Genomic DNA, 20,161 nt, shown 5'->3' with positions numbered 1-20,161 from the left:
ACGCGGTCAACAATACTCACGAGCAAGGAGTTAAGACATAACTTATTAACTTTTACTATTTTTATCATCCAATCACAGGTCGGAGCCATTCCTGTATTTAGTCGCTAGTAAGTTACTAAGCACTCGCTCGCTAAGATTACGCCCACTCTGCAGGCTGCGGCTACCACGTTTATTGATCTTCAATAAGACTCTATTACTTTGAATGATTGGTAACTTTTTAGGTAAAAGAGCGTTCACTTATCACGGAAATCTAATCAGGAAGCCCTGTAAATCACGCGTCACGCGCTTGTAAAATAGAAAATCACGCATCACGTTGTGATCTCCTGTCCGGCGTCACGCGGATAATTTGGGTTCAATCACGTGTTATCCTGCAAAGTTTAGTGCCACCACGTGCCACACAAAAACCCTCTGCCACACTCTGAGTGAGTATTTGTATCAGTGTTCTTTGTTAAATTATGTTTTGTAGTGGTTCTAGGCCTTGCTGTTTTATTACTGGAGCTAGCCGTGGGTTTGGAAGATCTGCGGCAATCGCATTAGCACGGCAATTCTCTGATTCTGGAACCGAAGGAAATTTTATCCTTGTCTCGCGTTCCGGAGATGGGCTTGAAGAAACAAAGAAAAGAATCGTGGATGTCTGTGTTAGTGCGAAAGGTAAAGCTATATAGGAAAGATCCATCGAAGACATCTTAACTTAGTCTTTTTAGGGAGCCGGGAAGGCGCTGTTTGTAGGGCACTCGCTGTCCACCTCTTTGGTCTCTTTGGTCCTGGTTTGATATAAATTCTCAGATCTGGATATCACACCTGGTTCCATTTATTTGACAATTCTTTCAGTCAAATTTATTCTTCGCTCGAGGATTTTCCTACTCGTTCTTCAGTTTCCTCATCTTCGCAAACGCAAGAATGCCCAATTACAATTCGACCTGCAATAAATTTCTTTGATAAAAATCCAAGTCTAATTCCCCTTTTAAAACATGTTTTGGCAGGAATCGAAGATGATATCGCAATCCTAGTATGTGAAAGGCTACACTGAAGAGCTGTGAACCCCTCCTGCCGTCCACCCCTGTATCACAATGGGTGATTAATTAACTGGTGATTAACTCCTTTAACTCCCAAGATGTGATTGTTGATTCTCCCCTCTAGCTGCTAGACTGTTCCTTGTAAATCAGTTCTGAGAATTTATTGTTAGATCATAACAACAACCTTTACCTGATAAGTTGGAGTTTTCTCAATACCTGTTTGCAGGATTATGTAGGGATATAATAGGGAGAAGTTCCATGTTAATCACTTCTAGGAGTTAAAGGGTTACTAAATAAGCTATGTTTTGTTTTCCTTTTATCATGTTGTTAAAAACAATAATAAAACCATGTGATGGATTTTTTGTGGTTGCCTGTTGTTTATCAATACGTGGACTACATTTTCTTTAATAGTTCATGTTATGGTTGCCGATCTTGGAGAGATGAGCACCTTAGAGGATTCCATAAAAGCTGCATTGTGTAAGGTATAAACGGCATTATACACTTTTTTATGTACACTGATTTAGTCAGCTTGTTTGACATAGAGTTTAACTCTCAGTTCTGATTGACATGTAACTTCTCCCTTTAAACAAATGCACTTTATAACAAACAAGTAATGAGAATACAAGATAAGAGATGTGAATGAAGAAAAATATCAATTTGGGGATAATTAGTCGATCCAATGCAAAAGTCTCTGAACTAACATTATTAGAGTTGTATGACTGATAGAAAGGAGAATTACAAATTTGATCTGGGAGTTAAAGGGTTAATTGCACCTCACCTGTTAGGATCATTTCTTTGTGTGGTGTATCTCCACATGCATTGATGTTTCTCAAGAAATAAATGAAAATGTAAATGTAAAAATATAATGCTATGAAAACAGGGATACACTCACTCTAATTTTACCATGAATCTCTTCCAGGTTGAATCATCCAAAGTTACACATGCCTTTCTCCTGAATAATGCAGGGTCACTTGGAGATGTGTCAAAATGTTTCAAGGACGTCTCCCAGAAGGTTGATGCCCTGGCAGATTACTTCAACCTGAATCTAAACTCTCCCTTATTTCTTACGTAAGATGACACCTCTGTAATAATAATAATAATAATGATGATGATGATAATAATAATAATAATAATAAATCTGTTGTGCTAGTTTGTTCCTGCTTGACATTATTCCCCTTCTAAGGTGGAGCTACCTTTTATGTCAGAATATTTCAACTCAATTTTAGCTAATACAGTATTACTTTAAACATGATATGTAATATTGGAGTGACCATGAAATCCAAAGGGGAAGAAGGATGGTTAAAGGAGGAGTGTGTGTTGGAAAAATTATAATTTTTATCCCAGCTCTTTAAAAAATATTTATTAAAAATTTACTCTTCATTGGAGCTTGAGATTCCAAAGAGTAGAATAGCCTTTCAAAATTATACAGTAAGTAAGTAACTAACTGACTAAATTAACATATTTAATTTTCCAGTGGGAAGTTTCTTCATTACTTCAAGGATGCCTGCTGTACTGTAGTTAATGTATCGTCCCTCATGGCTCTACAATCTTTTCCATATTTTTCTTTGTATTGCACTGGCAAAGCAGCTCGAGATATGATGTGTCAAGTTCTGGCTAAAGAGGAGGTATTTATCTTTAACTCTTTAACTCCCATGAGTGACCAAGACAGAATTTCTTCTTACAGTATTAATACAATATCAACCAGATAAGTGAAGAGAATAAAGAAAAGTATCAATTTTGGGTTAATTAGTTGATTCAATATTAAATTCCCTGAACTAACATCATAAGAATTGTATGGTTGATAGTAAGGAGAATTACAAATTTGATCTGGGAGTGAAAGTGTTAATAAGGTTTGGTGTGGTTGTTGTTCTTAACTTTACACAATGATTCATTAATTCTTTCAGATCATATCAGTATCTGGGCAACTGCCCACCTACCCCTCCCCTAACCCAACATCAACCTTGACTTGTTGTCAATTAACTTTTGTTGAGGTAGGGGAGGGGTAGGTGGGCCGTTGCCCAGATACTAATATTGATCCATTCTTTCAACCCTTTGACTCCTAAGAGTGATGAGCATCTAATTTCTCCTTCAATTATTATCCCTGAGTCACACATTAATGTCATGAGAAAAAAGGGAATGATCAATTTTTACGTCCTTGTGATGCCTTTTTATGCATGTTTGGAAGGAGACCTCAAAAACACTGTGAGCCTTAAAGCCTTTACACCACGTCATCAGTATGCATATTCTCTATACCATTCTCTAGAAATATCTTAAGGTGCTGACATGGAGAATTTTCTAAACAACCAAGAGCCTCTTTAGTTGGCAATCATGTTCCTTATTCTTGTGACCTTAATATGTGATTGACATGTTTTTTATCTGGCCTTAGAGAATATTCTCTTGCCATTTCACACAATGGTCTTGCTGCTAAGACCTTTGATGTTCATGCACCATGTTTTCTTTCAGCCCAATGTTAATGTGCTAAGTTATGCCCCTGGACCACTGCTTACAGATATGTACGAGGAGATACGCACCACATGTGGGAATCAGGAAGTTGTTGATATGTTTAACACCAGTAAAGAGCAAGTAAGTACTGATTTGAAAGAATTATTATTTTAATGTGCCGACATTAGTGCTTTTCAATAGGACATAAGTACAAGAAATATTGTAATCTATCAGAGCAAACAATGCTTTTGGAGTTAGTCTTGTGGTCTCTTCTCTAGCCATGTTATTTTGTGATTCATTTCATCCATATTTTTTTCTCCAGAGTACAGCACTAACTTCAGATCAGTCTGCAGAAAAACTTGTGAGAATTCTGAAAGAAAATGCTTTCATTTCTGGTTCTCATGTGGATTACTTTGATTGAAATGTCATGCATAAGGTGTTCTTATAATTTTATTTCAAGATCTTAAAGTGGTAAAAAAGGTGTGGTCATTTTATTAAATCAATGTGCCCGTTCATATCATCTTATCTGTGAACTGGTCAGTTTTAAGAGTTAACTGGGTATCCTGTGGCATTAGGCTTGTTCATCAGCAGCAATCATATTAATGGAAACAGACATCTCTTTTATTTATGACAATGATCATTAAATGGGTCACAAGCATCATGAGAAACCTGGACACTAGAGGCAGAGAAAAGTATAAAGAGGGAAAGTATAGGAACAATGTAAAAAGCAAGAAAAAATATTATAAGTTTAAAAAGTAAAATCTGCACATTTCCTTCTTGTTGTAGGCAAAAAGTGAGTCATAATGTTGTAAAAATCTCCTTGAATAATTAAAATAAAAATACAATAAAAAAAATTATCACTGTTTTCTTATATTCAGTTTAGGGTTAAAACTGATCACAATTTGTTTCATAAAATCATTTTGACCTTAAGAGATTGGAATCATCTGTAGTTACCTTAAAGAATATTAGAAATAAAAAAAATGTTTGTTGTGTCATGAGGTATAGCTTCCCTTTGCTTCCTCTCTCACCAGGGTCACCTTTTCGTCAATCCACCCTAAACTGCTTCCACTTGTCCTCTTTCTCCTTTCTGACCAGGTTCACCTTTCGGTCCTGCAGGTCCATCTTTTCCAGGTGCGCCTCTCATTCCAGGTGGCCCTCGGAATCCCTCTATTCCAGGCAAACCAGGTACTCCGTCTTGTCCAGGCATTCCAGGCTCACCTTTAATACCAACACAAGAGGTACCTCCTGTGCATGATCCATTGTCTCCTTTTTGTCCACGTACACCTTTTCTTCCTGGTAGCCCTGTTTCACCTTTTTTGCCATCAAATCCTGGGATCCCTGCATTACCTTTAAAGCCAGGGGGACCAGGAACACCTGTCAGTCCTGTGAACCCAGTATCACCTTTAAGGCCCTTAATTCCTTGATAGCCTTGTTCTCCTTTGTAGCCACGGGGTCCTGTGATTCCAGGTTCTCCTTTTGGTCCTGGCATTCCAGGGTCACCTTTGATCCCTATACACCTGGCACCTCTGGTGCACACTCCGTTGTCTCCTTTTTGTCCAGTTTCACCTTTTTCTCCTTTCAGACTAGGGTATCCATCATTACCTCTGATGCCCTGTGGTCCTTCAATTCCCGGTTGGCCTTTAGGTCCTGGATTTCCAGGTTCACCTTTGAACCCTTTGCATGCAGCCCCTCTTGTACATGTACCATTGTCACCCTTGTCACCTTTGGGTCCTGACAGCCCAGCATTACCTTTCGGACCGTCAAACCCATCGAGTCCTCGTTCGCCTTTGTATCCACGGGGTCCTTCAGGACCAGGTTCGCCTTTTGGTCCTGGAATTGGAGGGTAACCTTTGCACAAGGCCATACCTCTGCATGTACCATGTTCGCCCTTCATTCCTTTCTCTCCTCTCAGCCCTGGTTCACCTGGGCGTCCTTGCAGCCCTGGCTCACCTCGCCGGCCATCAAAGCCATTGAACCCTGGTAAACCCAACTCACCCTCGGCCCCCTTGTCCCCCTTGTCTCCAGCGTTTCCTGTGCAGGGTTAAAAATCCTCTCAGTCTGCATGTACTTAATTTACAATGAAAGAATTAACAACGTTACCAAACTTACCTTTTTTTCCACGTCGTCCCTTGGATCCCATGTCACCTTTTGGACCGCTGGGGCCTGGTAAACATATTTTCTCTTGAGGTGAGCACAGCTGCGATGCTGTTAGCGATTTGAGTTGCACTTTGATTTCTCTACGAACATCGTCCAAGGAAACAAAGTGAGGAATGGGTGAATCTCGACGATTTCTTTGACTGGAGGCACCAGCTGTTAGGATGTGTGTAAGAAATGAAACGGATTAGACAGGAGTAACTGTCCAATTTTACCCTCAAGCTCTGACTTTTTACCCTTGGTAACGGGATAACTGTTTGTAAATTCTTCTACTAGTGAAAATACGGAATTAAAACACCCGTGAACTGTGAATTTTTTGTTTTTCGCTTTTAGCCTTAGAGTCGTTTTTCCGATTTTTCGTGATGCGTTAATTCTACTTTTTGATGTCCGTGAAACGTGCGCAGGACCCAACACCCCCCTCCCCCTCCCCCCTCTTTAATCCCCACCGGATACTTCGCTGAATGGCATCGGTTAACAGCTTGTCCTGATAAGTACTTCGATAAATTACTGGGTATTTTTTAAAGACATTTGAAAATAATCGTCACAGATAAGAATTCTGCTCTGCTCGGCGGGTCGCTTCTTCTGAGATTTCTACCGGAAACGTCAAAACAGTAAACTTTTTCCTCTTCCGAGAATAGAAAAAATAAATACCTGAACGATTCACGCAAACATCCGCTCAAAAACGAACTTTTTTCCTAGTGAATAGCAGGCAAAAAAAAAAAAGAGGCGTGAGAGTATTCTTCTTTCTCCTAGACTCAGTACCATCGAGTAGTGACTACGTGAAGGCGGCTGTATAGGTAATCGTTGGTTTTAACAAGGCGATCACTAAATCGAGTTTTCCCCGACAGAATATTTAGAATAAGGCCAAGAGAAAAATGCTTTTGAAGCTATACGCTTTGTTCACTAATTAACTAACTAATTGCCCCGTTTGCGGCTTTTCCTTTTCAGGCCATATAAGGGATTAGAATCAAAATGTATTCGCCATTTATAAAGAGAAAGTGGTTTACATCACCAAATTAGTAAGTTCACAGACTTGTTAAATAACAGTATTTTAATAGATGACAAGGGGGCTTCCAGAAACCGCGGCGCTTCTACAAGGGAGGCCCTCTTACCGAAAAAAACAAAAAACAAAAAACGATTACGTATTTATAAGGAATTCGCATTCATTGTGAAAATTCCCATAGCCAAACCAAGTATCTCAATACTCAGTTTATCTATTAATTTAGTAAAAACCTCGAAGACGTCTTTTAAAACATGCAAGAGTTTGGGAATGCCTAATACCACTGGGTAAGAAATTAAAAAATTTTTTGAGACCGAACGAAGTTTTACCTTGATCATGACCGTCCTTGTCGACTTCACTCAATCGAGTGACAACAGCCTCCAGTTCATTTACTCTTTCCCTCAGTAACTCCAAACAGACGGAAAATCCAACGCAGATCCCAAGCACCACCACGAAAATCATTACTTCTTGCGATAGTCTCGACGAGCGTCGGCTTTCTCCTCCATCTTTAGCCTCAACAATAGTTCCCATTTTTTTTGGGAGAGCCAAAACGACTTACGTCTGCTCACCCAATCAATATTGCACAGTGTGTTTTATATAGAACTGGGGAGTCCGAGTGGGCGATCAAGAGAGCAACTGATTGATCGAAGCATATTTGACTGACAGTCTTTGGCACCGACAAACATCCTTCCGTTTTTGAGTGTATTTCGTCATTATTTTCTTTACTAGAATTCCGTTACATCACGTTTTGTTCAATTAAACAAGTTAACTATCGCATCCGTGCCTGTCTCATGGTACCAATGATGAAAGCTCCAAAGATAAAAACCAAATGCTTCTTCCTCCTCGCCAGTGAAAAGTTGTCTTCTCATCGACTGTTATTCTTTAGAAACGATATCATGGTTATCAAATCTGTAAAAAACCGACATCTCTGCTTCCCGCCATTACACACCAAAGCTTGGGTAGTGACGTGATCATAAACCGCGAAACAAATAATTCCACGATATTTTAAGTGTTTGTTTGTTACGATGTGAAAAACAAACCTCTACTCCAAATAGACCGCGAAATACAGAAAAGTACGAAAGAGGAAATAGCACTCCTATAGGCAACAATGACGGCTAAGGATGGAGATTAGCTCGGACTGATAATGGCGTTATTTTGGTTTTTTGCCTTCTGAAAAGCTAATGGACCGTTCAATGCCAGTTGAAGGGAATTTTGAAGTGGAAATGTTTGCACCAGTGATGTATCATAAATGGTTGGAGGCTCATTCTTGTATAAATCAAGGGAGATCCAATTGATTCCTCACTCAGAAAGTTTTGAAAATGTAGATACACTATCATGTCATTTGGCGAATTATGAAACATTTTTCTGAAGCAGTTTGATGTCACCTTATCAGGAAGTCTTGAGGCCATATTTTGAGGGTATGGGCTAAGGTCCAGCCTTGATATGATCTAGTGTTTTCATTGCTTAGTTGAGTTTTCGATCGATCAGTTACCGTCTCGGGCCATCTAATTAAGCAACATAACCTGGGACACCTTGCTGTTTAGCCACGATGTCCTTTGTTACTTATTCAGCCAAATTGGGAAGATATAACAAACCCTAATTCTATTATTGGATTATCATGTTTCAACATAATTGATAACGAGTAGAAAGTTAATTGTATATATATATATTTATATTTTGTTGTTATTGTTGTTGTTGTTGTTGTTTATTTGCCAATCATAGTATATGTCATCACGTTGTTCAAAATTCTAACATAACCAGGCCAGAAGAACTTCAGCAAGCTCATTAGAGCTTTAAAAAAATCTCCCCTAGTCATAGTATAATTTAACCTTCATATGACATTACGCTTCCAGATTGTTACAGTAATTGCATATTAAGAATGTTTGACATACGAACAAATGTGCTAAAACATATTTCCATTGAGATAGTCATCATTCTTTAGAAGAGTTCCTAGTCCGTCTTCGATTACGTAGATCAATTTCATGATATTGTTGAAACGTTAAGAGGGATTAGTTGAAGCAACCTCGCTGAAGCGGAAGGCACCAAGAGTCACGTATCACAAACTGGCTTCTTGCTGTTGGAGCAACATCGCTGAAGCGGAAGACACCAAAGATCTTACACCACAAAAGCTTCTTCTCACTGCCACAAGGTCTACAGATTTTTTCTCTCTCTCTCTCTCGTTCTACAATAACCAAAAAGCTATGTGTTTAGATTGTCACTTGATTTGTTTTAATTTCTAACCTCGACCTTGTGAGAGTGGCTGAAAGTCATAGATAACCCCTGTAATGTGAAAACACTCACCGACATGAACCTTACGCTGCTAAAAGGGGCCAAAAGTTTTAAACAAATCACTTGAAGTAGTGATAAGTGCAGATGCATGAAAAACGAGAAGGGATAGCATCATTACTGAGTGGCAGGGCACACGGAATAAATTTCGGAACAAATATAAAGAGGCTGCGGTAAAATTATCCATTTCTGTGAGAATTGGATAAGGAAGAGTACTGCAGCAGAATCTCGGGGAATAATTTGGAATTAACGTGCCACGCAAAAACCCTTTGCCACACTCTGAGTGAGTCTATGTATCAGTATTCTTTGTAAAATTACAGGCTACCCTGAAGTGCTGTGAACCCCTCCTGCCATCCACCCCCATATCAAAATGGGTGGTTTGTTATCTGGTGATTAACCCCTTAACTCTAAAAAGTGATTAACATGGAACTTCTCCCAATTATATCCATACATTATCCTGCAAACAGGTATTAAGAAAACTCCAACTTATCAGGTTAAGGTTGTTGTCATGATCTAACAAATTCTCAGAACTGATTTACAAGGAACAATGTAGCAGCTAGAGGGGAGAATCAGCAATCACATCTTGGGAGTTAAAAGGTTAATAAATAAGCTATGTTTTGTTTTCCTTTAATCATGTTATTGGAAACAATGATAAAACCATGTAATGGATTTTTTGTGGTTGCCTGTTGTTTATCTATACTTGGACTACATTTTCTTTAATAGTTCATGTTATGGTTGCCGATCTTGGAGAGATGAGCACCTTAGAGGATTCCATAAAAGCTGCATTGTGTAAGGTATAAACGGCATTATACACCTTTTTATGTACACTGATTTAGTCAGCTTGTTTGACATAGAGTTTAACTCTCAGTTCTGATTGACATGTGACTTCTCCCTTTAAACAAATGCACTTTATAACAAACAGGTAATGAGAATACAAGATAAGAGATGAGAATAAAGAAAAATATCAATTTGGGGATAATTAGTTGATCCAATACTAAAGTCTCTGAACTAACATGATAAGAATTGTATGGTTGACAGAAAGGAGAATTACGAATTTGACCTGGGAGTTAAAGGGTTAATTACACCTCACCTGCTAGGATCATGTCTTTGTGTGGTGTATCTCCATGTGCATTGATGTTTCTCAAGAAATAAATGAAAATGTAAATGTGAAAATATAATGCTATGAAAACAGGGATACACTCACTCTACTTTTACCATGAATCTCTTCCAGGTTGAATCATCCAAAGTTACACATGCCTTTCTCCTGAATAATGCAGGGTCACTTGGAGATGTGTCAAAATGTTTCAAGGACGTCTCCCAGAAGGTTGATGCCCTGGCAAATTACTTCAACCTCTCTCCCTTATTTCTTACGTAAGACGACACCTCTGTTATAATAATAATAATTGTCTGTTATAATAATAATAATAATAATAATAATGATAATAACAAATCTGTTTTGCTAGTTTGTTCCTGCTAGACATTATTGCCCTTCTAAGGTGGAGCTACCTTTTATGTTGGAATATTTCAGCTCAATTTTAGCTAATACAGCATTGCTTTAAACATGATATGTAATCTTGGAGTGACCATGAAATCCAAAGGGGAAGAAGGATGGTTAAACCTTTAACTCCCATGAGTCCCAAGACAGAATTTCTCCTTACAATATCAATACAATATCATGCAGACATGTGATGAGAATAAAGAAAAATATCAATTAAGGGATTATAAGTTAATCCAATCCCAAATCCTCCAAACTAACATAACAAGAACTGTATGGCAGACAGTAAGGAGAATTACTAATGAGATCTTGGGAATTAAAGGTTAAAGGAGGAGTATGTGTTGGAAAAATTGTAATTTTTATTTCAGCTCTTTAAAAAATATTTATTAAAAATTTACTCTTCATTGGAGCTTGAGATTCCAAAGATTAGAATAGCCTTTTAAAATTATATAGTAAATAAGTAACTAACTAACTAAATTAACATATTTAATTTTCCAGTGGAAAGTTTCTTCATCAATTCAAGGATTCCTGCTGTACTGTAGTTAATGTGTCGTCCCTCATGGCTCTACAATCTTTTCCATATTTTTCTTTGTATTGCACTGGCAAAGCAGCTCGAGATATGATGTGTCAAGTTCTGGCTAAAGAGGAGGTATTTATCTTTAACTCTTTAACTCCCATGAGTGACCAAGACAGAATTTCTCCTTACAATATTAATACAATATCAACCAGATAAGTGAAGAGAATAAAGAAAAATATCAATTTTGGGTTAATTAGTTGATCCAATATTAAATTCCCTGAACTAACATCATAAGAATTGTATGGTTGACAGTAAGGAGAATTACAAATTTGATCTGGGAGTTAAAGGATTAATAAGGTTTGGTGTGGTTGTTGTTCTTAACTTTACACTATGATTCATTAATTCTTTCAGATCATATCAGTATCTGGGCAACTGCCCACCTACCCCTCTCCTAACCCAACATCAACCTTAACTTGTGGTCAATTAACTGTTGTTGAGGTAGGGGAGGGGTAGGTGGGCCGTTGCCCAGATACTAATATTGATCCATTCTTTCAACCCTTTGACCCCTAGGAGTGATTAGCATCTAATTTCTCCTTCAATTATTATCCCTGAGTCACACATTAATGTCATGAGAAAAAATGGAATGATCAATTTTTACGTCCTTGTGATGCCTTTTTATGCATGTTTGGAAGGAGACCTCAAAAACACTGTGAGCCTTAAAGCCTTTACACCATGTCATCAGTATGCATATTCTCTATACCATTCTCTAGAAATATCTTAAGATGCTGACATGGAGAATTTTCTAAACAACCAAGAGCCTCTTTAGTTGGCAATCATGTTCCTTATTCTTGTGACCTTAATATGTGATTGACATGTTTTTTATCTGGCCTTAGAGAATATTCTCTTGCCATTTCACACAACAGTCCTGCTGCTAAGACCTTTGATGTTCATGCACCATGTTTTCTTTCAGCCCAATGTTAATGTGCTAAGTTATGCCCCTGGACCACTGCTTACAGATATGTACGAGGAGATACGCACCACATGTGGGAATCAGGAAGTTGTTGATATGTTTAACACCAGTAAAGAGCAAGTAAGTACTGATTTGAAAGAATTATTATTTTAATGTGCCAACATTAGTGCTTTTCAAGAGGACAAAAGTACAAGAACAGATAATGCCTACAAAGGAACTCTGCAAGCACATGGACATAGGGATAACTTGATTTGACTGAATGGAAAGAAACTATTCTCCTGTATTGACTCCATTGTAGTTGAAGCTTGAAAAGTCATAAACAAATTCCCAATAGGAACAGGTTTCTTTGTATCCATACTATTTTAGAAAGTGAGGGAGGAGGGGGATGCTTACTCCAGGGGGGGGGCACTTATTAAAGTGTCTGTGCTTATTTCAGAAAAAGCTGAAACGTATTAAATATCATGATTTGCTTATTGTAATCTATCAGAGCAAACAATGCTTTTGGAGTTAATCTTGTGGTCTCTTCTCTAGCCATGTTATTTTGTGATTTCATCCATATTTTTTCCTCTAGAGTACAGCACTAACTTCAGATCAGTCTGCAGAAAAACTTGTTAGAATTCTGAAAGAAAATGCTTTCATTTCTGGTTCTCATGTGGATTACTTTGATTGAAATGTCATGCATAAGGTGTTCTTATAATTTTATTTCAAGATCTTAAAGTGGTAAAAAAGGTGTGGTCATTTTATTAAATCAATGTGCCCGTTCATATCATCTTATCTGTGAACTGGTCAGTTTTAAGAGTTAACTGGGTATCCTGTGGCATTAGGCTTTTTCATCAGCATCAATCATATTAATGGAAACAGACATCTCTTTTATTTATGACAATGATCATTAAACGGGTCACAAGCATCATGAGAAACCTGGACACTAGAGGCAGAGAAAAGTATAAAGAGGGAAAGTATAGGAACAATGTAAAAAGCAAGAAAAAATATTATAAGTTTGAAAAGTAAAATCTGCACATTTCCTTCTTGTTGAAGGCAAAAAGTGAGTCAAAATGTTATAAAACTCTCCTTGAATAATTAAAAAAAGATTCTGAAATATTTCTGAATTGGAAGCAAAGTGACTTTATCCCTTCCCACATGTAATTCTGTTATTAACAAATATTAAGATGAACCATCACCATACAGTTTTATTTTTTCGTGTATTTTTTTTTTATTCTGAAAAAGACTCCATAGAATACCTTACAATAAAAAAAATTATCACTGTTTTCTTATATTCAATTTAGGGTTAAAACTGATCACAATTTGTTTCGTAAAATTATTTTGACCTTAAGAGATTGGAATCATCTGTAGTTACCTTAAAGAATATTAGAAATAAAAAAAATGTTTGTGGTGTCATGAGGTATAGCTTCCCTTTGCTTCCTTTCTCACCAGGGTCACCTTTTCATCAATCCACCCTAAACTGCTTCCACTTGTCCTCTTTCTCCTTTCTGACCAGGTTCACCTTTCGGTCCTGCAGGTCCATCTTTTCCAGGTGCGCCTCTCATTCCAGGTGGCCCTCGGAATCCATCTAATCCACGCAAACCAGGTACTCCGTCTTGTCCAGGCATTCCAGGCTCACCTTTAATACCAACACAAGAGGTACCTCCTGTGCATGATCCATTGTCTCCTTTTTGTCCACGTTCACCTTTTCTTCCTGGTTGCCCTGTTTCACCTTTTTGGCCATCAAATCCTGGGATCCCTGCATTACCTTTAAAGCCAGGGGGTCCAGGGAGACCAGGACCACCTGTCAGTCCTGTGAACCCAAAATTACCTTTAAGGCCCTTAATTCCTGGGTAGCCATGTTCTCCTTTGTAGCCGCGGGGTCCTGTGATTCCAGGTTCTCCTTTTGGTCCTGGCATTCCAGGGTCACCTTTGATCCCTCTGCACCTGGCACCTCTGGTGCACACTCCGTTGTCTCCTTTCCGTCCAGTTTCACCTTTTTCTCCTGGCAGCCCAGGGTATCCATCATTACCTTTGAAGCCCTGTGGTCCTACAATTCCAGGTTGGCCTTTAGGTCCTGGATTTCCAGGTTCACCTTTGAACCCTTTGCATGCAGCCCCTCTTTTACATGCACCATTCTCACCCCTGTCACCTTTGGGTCCTGGCAGCCCAGCATTACCTTTCGGACCGTCAAACCCATCGAGTCCTCGTTCACCTTTATATCCACGGGGTCCCTCAGGACCAGGTTCGCCTTTTGGTCCAGGCATTGGAGGGTAACCATTACACGAGGCCATACCTCTGCATGTACCACGTTCGCCCTTGGTTCCTTTCTCTCCTCTCAGGCCTGGTTCACCTGGGCGACCTTGCTGGCCATTCAACCCATATGGTCCTGGTAAACCCTGAGTACCTTTCATTCCTGGATAACCTATGTCACCCTTGTCCCCCTTGTTCCCAGCGTTTCCTGTGTAAGATTAAAAATCCTTTTAGTCTGCATGAACTCAATTTACAATGAAAGAATTCATGTATGAAATAATGAAAAGAACTCGAAGTTAAACTGTTCTCATGCAGAAGGGGCAAAGGTTTAAAAGTCTGTCATGTCTTAAACATGGAAGTATGAATTAATTAAAACGTTACCAAACTTACCTTTTTTTCCACGTCGTCCCCTGAATCCCATGTCACCTTTTGGACCGCTGGGGCCTGGTACACATATTTTCTCTTGAGGTGAGCACAGCTGCGATGCTGTTAGCGATTTGAGTCGCACTTTAATTTCTCTACGAACATCGTCCAAAGAAACAAAGTTAGGGATGGGTGAATCTCGACGATTTCTTTGACCGGAGGCACCAGCTGTTAAGATGTGTGTAAGAAATGAAACGGATTAGACAGGAGTAACTGTCCAATTTTACCCTCAGGCTCTGAATTTTTACCCTTGATAACATTTGAAGGGGGGGGGGGGAGTGGAGGTTCATGTTTTTAACGGGATAACTGTTTGTAAATTCTTCTGACTAGTGAAAATACGGAATTAAAACCCCGTGAACTGTGAATTTTTGTTTTTCGCTTTAAGCCTTATATTCGTTTATCCGATTTTTCGTGATGCGTGAGTTCTACTTTTTGACGTCCGTGAAACGTGCGTAGGACCCAACCCCCCCTTCTATACCCCCCACCCCCCACCCCCCACCAGATACTTCGCTGAATGGCATCGATTAACAGCTTGTCCTGATAGTTACTTCTGATAAATTTCTGGGTACTTTTAAGACATTTGAAAATAATCGCCACAGATGAGAATTCTGCTCTGCACAGCGGGTCGCTTCTTCTTAGATTTCTACCGGAAACGTCAAAACAGTGAACTTTTTCCTCTTCCGAGAATAAAAAAAACAAATACCTGAACGATTCATGCAAACATCCAGTCAAAAACGAACTTTTTTACTGGTGAATGGCAGGCAAAAAAAAGGAGGCGTGAGGGCATTCATTCTATTTCCTAGACCTCGCACTATTGAGTGGTCACTAAGTGAAGGGGGCTGTATACGTAATCGTTAGTTTTAACCAGGCGATCACTAAATCGAGCTTTCCCCGACAGAATATTTAGGAAGAGCCCAAGAGAAAAATGCTTTTGAAGCTATACGCTTTGTTCAACTGTTCAAGATCCATAATAGTGTCAAAACTAATTGCCCCGTTTGCGGCTTTTCCTATTCAGGTCATATAAGGGATTAGAATTAAAATCTATTTTATAAAGAGAAAGTGGTTTACATCACCAAATTAGTAAGTTCACAGGACTTGTCAAGTAACAGTATTTTAATAGATGGCAAGGGAGCTTCCAGAAACCGCGGGGCTTATACAGGGAGGCCCTTACCGAAAGAAAACAAAAAAACAAAAAAAACAGATTACGTAATTACAAGCAATACGCATTCATTGTGAAAATCCCCATAGCCAAACCAAGAATCTTAATAGTCAGTTTATCTATTGATTTAGTAAAAACCTCGAAGACGTCTTGTAAAACATGCAAGAGTTTGAGAATGCCTAATATCACTGGGTAAGAGATTTCAATTTTTTTGAGACCGAACGAAGTTTTTACCTTGATCATGACCGTCCTTGTCGACTTCACTCAATCGAGTGACATCAGCCTCTAGTTCTCTTACTCTTTCCCTCAACAACTCTAAACAGACGGAAAATCCAACGCAAATCCCAAGCACCACCACAAAAATCATTACTTTTTGGGATAGTCTCGACGAGCGTCGGCTTTCTCTTCCATCTTTAGCCTCAACAACAGTTCCCATTTTTTGGGTAGAGCCAAAACGACTTACATCTGCTCACCCAATCAACGGTGCACAGTGTGTTTTATAAAGAATTGGGGAGTCCGAGTGGGCGATCAAGAAAGTAATTGATTGATCGAAGCTTATTTGACTGACAGTCTTTGGTACAGACAAACGTCCTTCCGTTCTTGGGTGTTTCTTGTCTTTATCATTCTTTACTAGAATCCCGTTACATTATGCTCTGTTCTGAAACAAGTTAACTATAGCATCCGTGCCTGTTTCATGATACCAATGATGAAAGCTCCAAAGATAAAAACCAAATGCTTCTTCCTCCTCGCCAGTGACAAGTTGTCTTCTTATCGACTGTTATTCTTTAGAAACGATATCATGGTTATCAAATCTGTTATTCTGCTCTGAAAACCGATATCTCTGCTTCCCGCCATTACACACCTAAGCTTGGGTAGTGACGTGATCGTAAACCACGAAACAAATAATTCCACGATATTTTAAGTGTTTGTTTGTTACGATGTGAAAAACAAACCTCTACTCCAAATAGACCGCGAAATACAGAAAAGTACGAAAAAGGAAATAGCACTCCTATAGGAAACAATGACGGCTAAGGATAGAGATTAGCTCGGACTGATAATGGCGTTATTTTGGTTTTTTGCCTTCTGAAAAGCTAATGGACCGTTCAATGCCAGTTGAAGGGAATTTTGAAGTGGAAATGTTTGCACCAGTGATGTATCATAAATGGTTGGAGGCTCATTCTTGTATAAATTAAGGGAGATCCAAGCGATTCCTCACTCAAAAAATTTTGAAAATGTAGATACACTATCATGTCATTTGGCAAATTATGAGACATTTTTTTGAAGCAGTTTGACGTCACCTTATCAGGAGGTCTTGAGGCCAAATTTTGAAGGGATGGGCTAAGGTCCAGCCTTGATATGATCTAGTGTTTTCATTGCGTAGTCCAGTTTTCTATCGATCAGTTACCGTCTCGGGCCATCTAATTAAGCAACATAACCTGGGACACCTTGCTGTTTAGTCACGATGTCCGTTGTTTCTTATTCAGCCAAATTGGGAAGATATAACAAACCCTAATTCTATTATTGGACTATCATGTTTCAACATAATTGATAACGAGTAAAAAGTTAATTATATATATATTTATATTTTGTTGTTATTGTTGTTGTTGTTTATTTGCCAATCATAGCATATGTCATCACGTTGTTTACAATTCTAACATAACCAGGCCAGAAGAACTTCAGCGAGCTCATTAGAGCTTTAAAAAAATCTCCCCTAGTTATAGTATAATTTAACATTCATATGACATTACGCTTCCAGATTGTTACAGTAATGTTAAAAGAGGAAAGCATACAAAATAAGCCAAACATTGAGATTCCACATATCATTGATACAACTGCGTAATAAGAATGTTTGACATACGAACAAATGTGCTAAAACATATTTCCCTTGAGATATCATCATTCTTTGGAAGAGTTCCTAATCCGTCTCCGACTACGTAGATCAATTTCATGATATAATTGAAACGTTAAGAGGGATTAGTTGAAGCAAACTCGCTGAAACGGAAGGCACCAAGAGTCACGTATCACAAACTGGCTTCTTGCTGTTGGAGCAACATCGCTGAAGCGGAAGACACCAAAGATCTTACACCACAAAAGCTTCTTCTCGCTGCCACATGGTCTACAGATTTTTTCTTTATCTCTCTCTCGTTCTACAATAAACAAAAAGCTATGTGTTTAGATTCTCACTTGATTTGTTTTTAATTTCTAACCTCAACCATGTGATACACGAAATGAAGGACTGTGGGCTGAAAGTCAAAGGTAACCTCCGTGATCTGAAAACACTCACCGACATGAACCTTACGCTACTAAAAGGGGCCAAAAGTTTTAAACAAATCACTTGAAGTAGTGATAAGTGCAGATGCATGAAAAACGAGAAGGGATAGCATCATTACTGAGTGGCAGAGGCTCACGGAATAAATTTCGGAACAAATATAAAGAGGCTGCGGTAAAATTATCCATTTCTGTGAGAATTGGATAAGGAAGAGTGCTGCAGCAGAATCTCAAGGAATAAATTGGAATTTCCGTGACAAGCGTCAAATGTGTTAAAAAAATAACTAATTCATAGGAAATAAGCCTTTTATTGTGATAGTGCTTACAGAATTAACGGCCGGCAGACACTGTTGCTGGGACGGGATAGCCCAGTGACTTGCGGCGTTCATTATATACTCGTGTATTTAAAACTGACTTGTTTGGAGGGAAAATTATTTCATAGGATATAAGATTTTTACAACAATTCCCTCGATGCGACAATCAGATTTGTTGTACTTTTTTGTGAAGATAAGTGCGCATTCACAGGATCAGTATTGTTGAAATATCATGCATAGAGCCTGTCACAAAAGATCTGTTGGTATAATTTTCTAATATGTTGCTTACTACTTCGTCCAAGAAATAAAAATTCATTATATGAATAGTATTCAGTCTTTTACAGTTTGGATTTCACTATTTTAAAATGAATGTCTTCCTTTTACCCACAGATGTTTTTTCCCACATTTCGTGTTAATTGCATCAATCTCTCCCGTCTTTAAGATTGTTTTTCCCTCTGTTCGTGTTAATTTTCTTAACAGGGAAATTAACCTTAAGCTCGATTTACCCTGCTCACGCTTTTCCTGTTTACGATCTTTGTGCGCGGGCTCATTTCCGAAACAGTAGCTGGTAATCGAGAATGGATTAGCATTTCCCCGAGTCTAATTTACAGCTACGACCAGCGTTAATTACCGTATGCCATTAGAATTTAAAAAGAACTCATTCGTTTGACCTCCGCGATTCCAGCTGCGTAGGTGTTGATTAATTCTAACTGCATTCCAGATTTCACTGGAAGGAACTTCACTATAACAAGAATTTGCCGCGAACTCTGCACTGTTCAGTTACTCTTCATATTTGCACAAGTAAATGGGCAAGCTTCTTCCAAAAAAGAAATAACGAATGTAAAATAAGCCACCAGAATATGGATGAAATATATGAAAAAAGACGGCATCCTTCGTTCTGCGAAGTCAACCACTCATCGTGGGTTTGAACAGCAAATTTGACATCGTTTGAAGCAAACTGACTTTTCCCAGTCTTCCAGTGGCTGTCACGGTTCACATGAAATCTTAAAACGGAGAGTCGCTATCAGCCCATTACCCGGGGTCAAGAGAATATTAAAAGTTGATATTCTCTTGACCGAGGTAGGATCATTTTATACCCAAATCCTACGTATGTGTTTGTGAGAAGTCTGGGTACGAGACTAAACATGGGTCGAATCGATCACACTCTCTGGAAAGCCCTTAGAATGTGCTGATGGAAGAAACATCTGATGCTACAAGCATTACCAGATTTTTTCTAAATCATGCTCAAAATCATGCTTGTCCAGTTGAAAATTATGCTACTTTGTCTTTTAGTATTCTTAAAAATAATAATTCTTAGAGACCACGCAAGTCACGACTCTTGTAAATTTCCTTTTTAAAAAAATAGAAATTTTCAGATTATGCTAGCAGCTATACTTTTGTAAAAAGTGCAAAAATTATGCTTATTTTAAAAAAATCATACTAGTGCAATAAATATGGGCCTACTCCCCGGAGGCAAATTTACACATGAATTCGACGGGGGTATATATCTAACCGTCTTATTTCTCAAAAAAAATTGAAAAAAAGGGAAAGGGACGTAACTAGAGAGCTCCTGAAGTGCTCCCAACCCCCTTCCACTTTGTGGGTTAATCTTTTCATGTGTCAGCAACCTACAAACCTTTTAATTCGGGTTTGCGAAAAACGTATGGCTCGAGTCATGTCTCTCGCGGCATAAATCGTGTGAATAGAAGCCCGCTGTTACACAACAGAAGAGCAGTGGTATAGGCCACTTTACAGAAGGCGCGCATAAAAGTTTGATTGTGGTCTTCTCCCTCCTCTGAAACATTCTAACCACGCCGTGCCTCTGAAAATCGTTCTTTATATGCTTTATTGCTCCACATTCATCCATCTTTATCCGTAATGATTA

General features: G+C 38.7%; 3 protein-coding genes across 3 annotated transcripts; 2 read left to right on the top strand and 1 right to left on the bottom strand.

Annotated features, from left to right (window-relative positions):
* The first annotated feature begins 356 nt into the window (after positions 1-356).
* Positions 357-3,919, top strand: LOC131783012 (sepiapterin reductase). Its single transcript, XM_059099754.2, has 6 exons — positions 357-651; positions 1,428-1,498; positions 1,936-2,084; positions 2,491-2,641; positions 3,480-3,599; positions 3,781-3,919. Exons 1-6 carry the CDS (start codon positions 456-458, stop codon positions 3,877-3,879), a joined length of 786 nt encoding a protein of 261 aa, XP_058955737.1. The 5' UTR covers positions 357-455; the 3' UTR covers positions 3,880-3,919.
* Positions 3,920-3,927: 8 nt separating this feature from the next.
* On the bottom strand, positions 3,928-16,483 carry LOC131783045 (collagen alpha-1(III) chain-like). Its single transcript, XM_066167341.1, has 7 exons — positions 15,929-16,483; positions 14,503-14,703; positions 13,350-14,320; positions 8,677-8,794; positions 6,942-7,166; positions 5,568-5,768; positions 3,928-5,489 (listed from the first exon to the last, which is right to left on the bottom strand). The coding sequence occupies exons 1-7, from the start codon at positions 16,128-16,130 to the stop codon at positions 4,513-4,515; spliced, it is 2,895 nt and encodes a 964-aa protein (XP_066023438.1). The 5' UTR covers positions 16,131-16,483; the 3' UTR covers positions 3,928-4,512.
* Positions 9,021-13,008, top strand: LOC131783013 (sepiapterin reductase-like). The gene is made up of 6 exons (XM_066167257.1): positions 9,021-9,287; positions 9,622-9,692; positions 10,130-10,269; positions 10,892-11,042; positions 11,881-12,000; positions 12,452-13,008. The coding sequence occupies exons 1-6, from the start codon at positions 9,269-9,271 to the stop codon at positions 12,548-12,550; spliced, it is 600 nt and encodes a 199-aa protein (XP_066023354.1). The 5' UTR covers positions 9,021-9,268; the 3' UTR covers positions 12,551-13,008.
* Positions 16,484-20,161: the final 3,678 nt, after the last annotated feature.

This window comes from Pocillopora verrucosa, chromosome 5 (genome assembly GCF_036669915.1).
Source record: "Pocillopora verrucosa isolate sample1 chromosome 5, ASM3666991v2, whole genome shotgun sequence".
Classification (NCBI taxonomy): Eukaryota; Metazoa; Cnidaria; class Anthozoa; order Scleractinia; family Pocilloporidae; genus Pocillopora; species Pocillopora verrucosa.
This window is presented reverse-complemented; position numbering and strand designations above follow the sequence as displayed.

Bases quoted from the DNA above. Each gene is read 5' to 3' on its own strand.
- LOC131783012 (XM_059099754.2), top strand. From the start codon at position 456: ATGTTTTGTAGTGGTTCTAGGCCTTGCTGTTTTATTACTGGAGCTAGC. The intron at 1,499-1,935 runs GTATAAACGGCA...AATCTCTTCCAG, and splicing joins TAAAAGCTGCATTGTGTAAG to GTTGAATCATCCAAAGTTAC. The intron at 2,085-2,490 runs GTAAGATGACAC...TTAATTTTCCAG, and splicing joins AACTCTCCCTTATTTCTTAC to TGGGAAGTTTCTTCATTACT.
- LOC131783013 (XM_066167257.1), top strand. The intron at 11,043-11,880 runs GTATTTATCTTT...GTTTTCTTTCAG, and splicing joins AAGTTCTGGCTAAAGAGGAG to CCCAATGTTAATGTGCTAAG. The intron at 12,001-12,451 runs GTAAGTACTGAT...TTTTTCCTCTAG, and splicing joins TTAACACCAGTAAAGAGCAA to AGTACAGCACTAACTTCAGA.
- LOC131783045 (XM_066167341.1), bottom strand. From the start codon at position 16,130: ATGGGAACTGTTGTTGAGGCTAAAGATGGAAGAGAAAGCCGACGCTCG. The intron at 7,167-8,676 runs GTTTGTGATACG...AGCAGACGTAAG, and splicing joins GCTCCAACAGCAAGAAGCCA to TCGTTTTGGCTCTCCCAAAA. The intron at 5,490-5,567 runs GTAAGTTTGGTA...AACCCTGCACAG, and splicing joins GGGACGACGTGGAAAAAAAG to GAAACGCTGGAGACAAGGGG.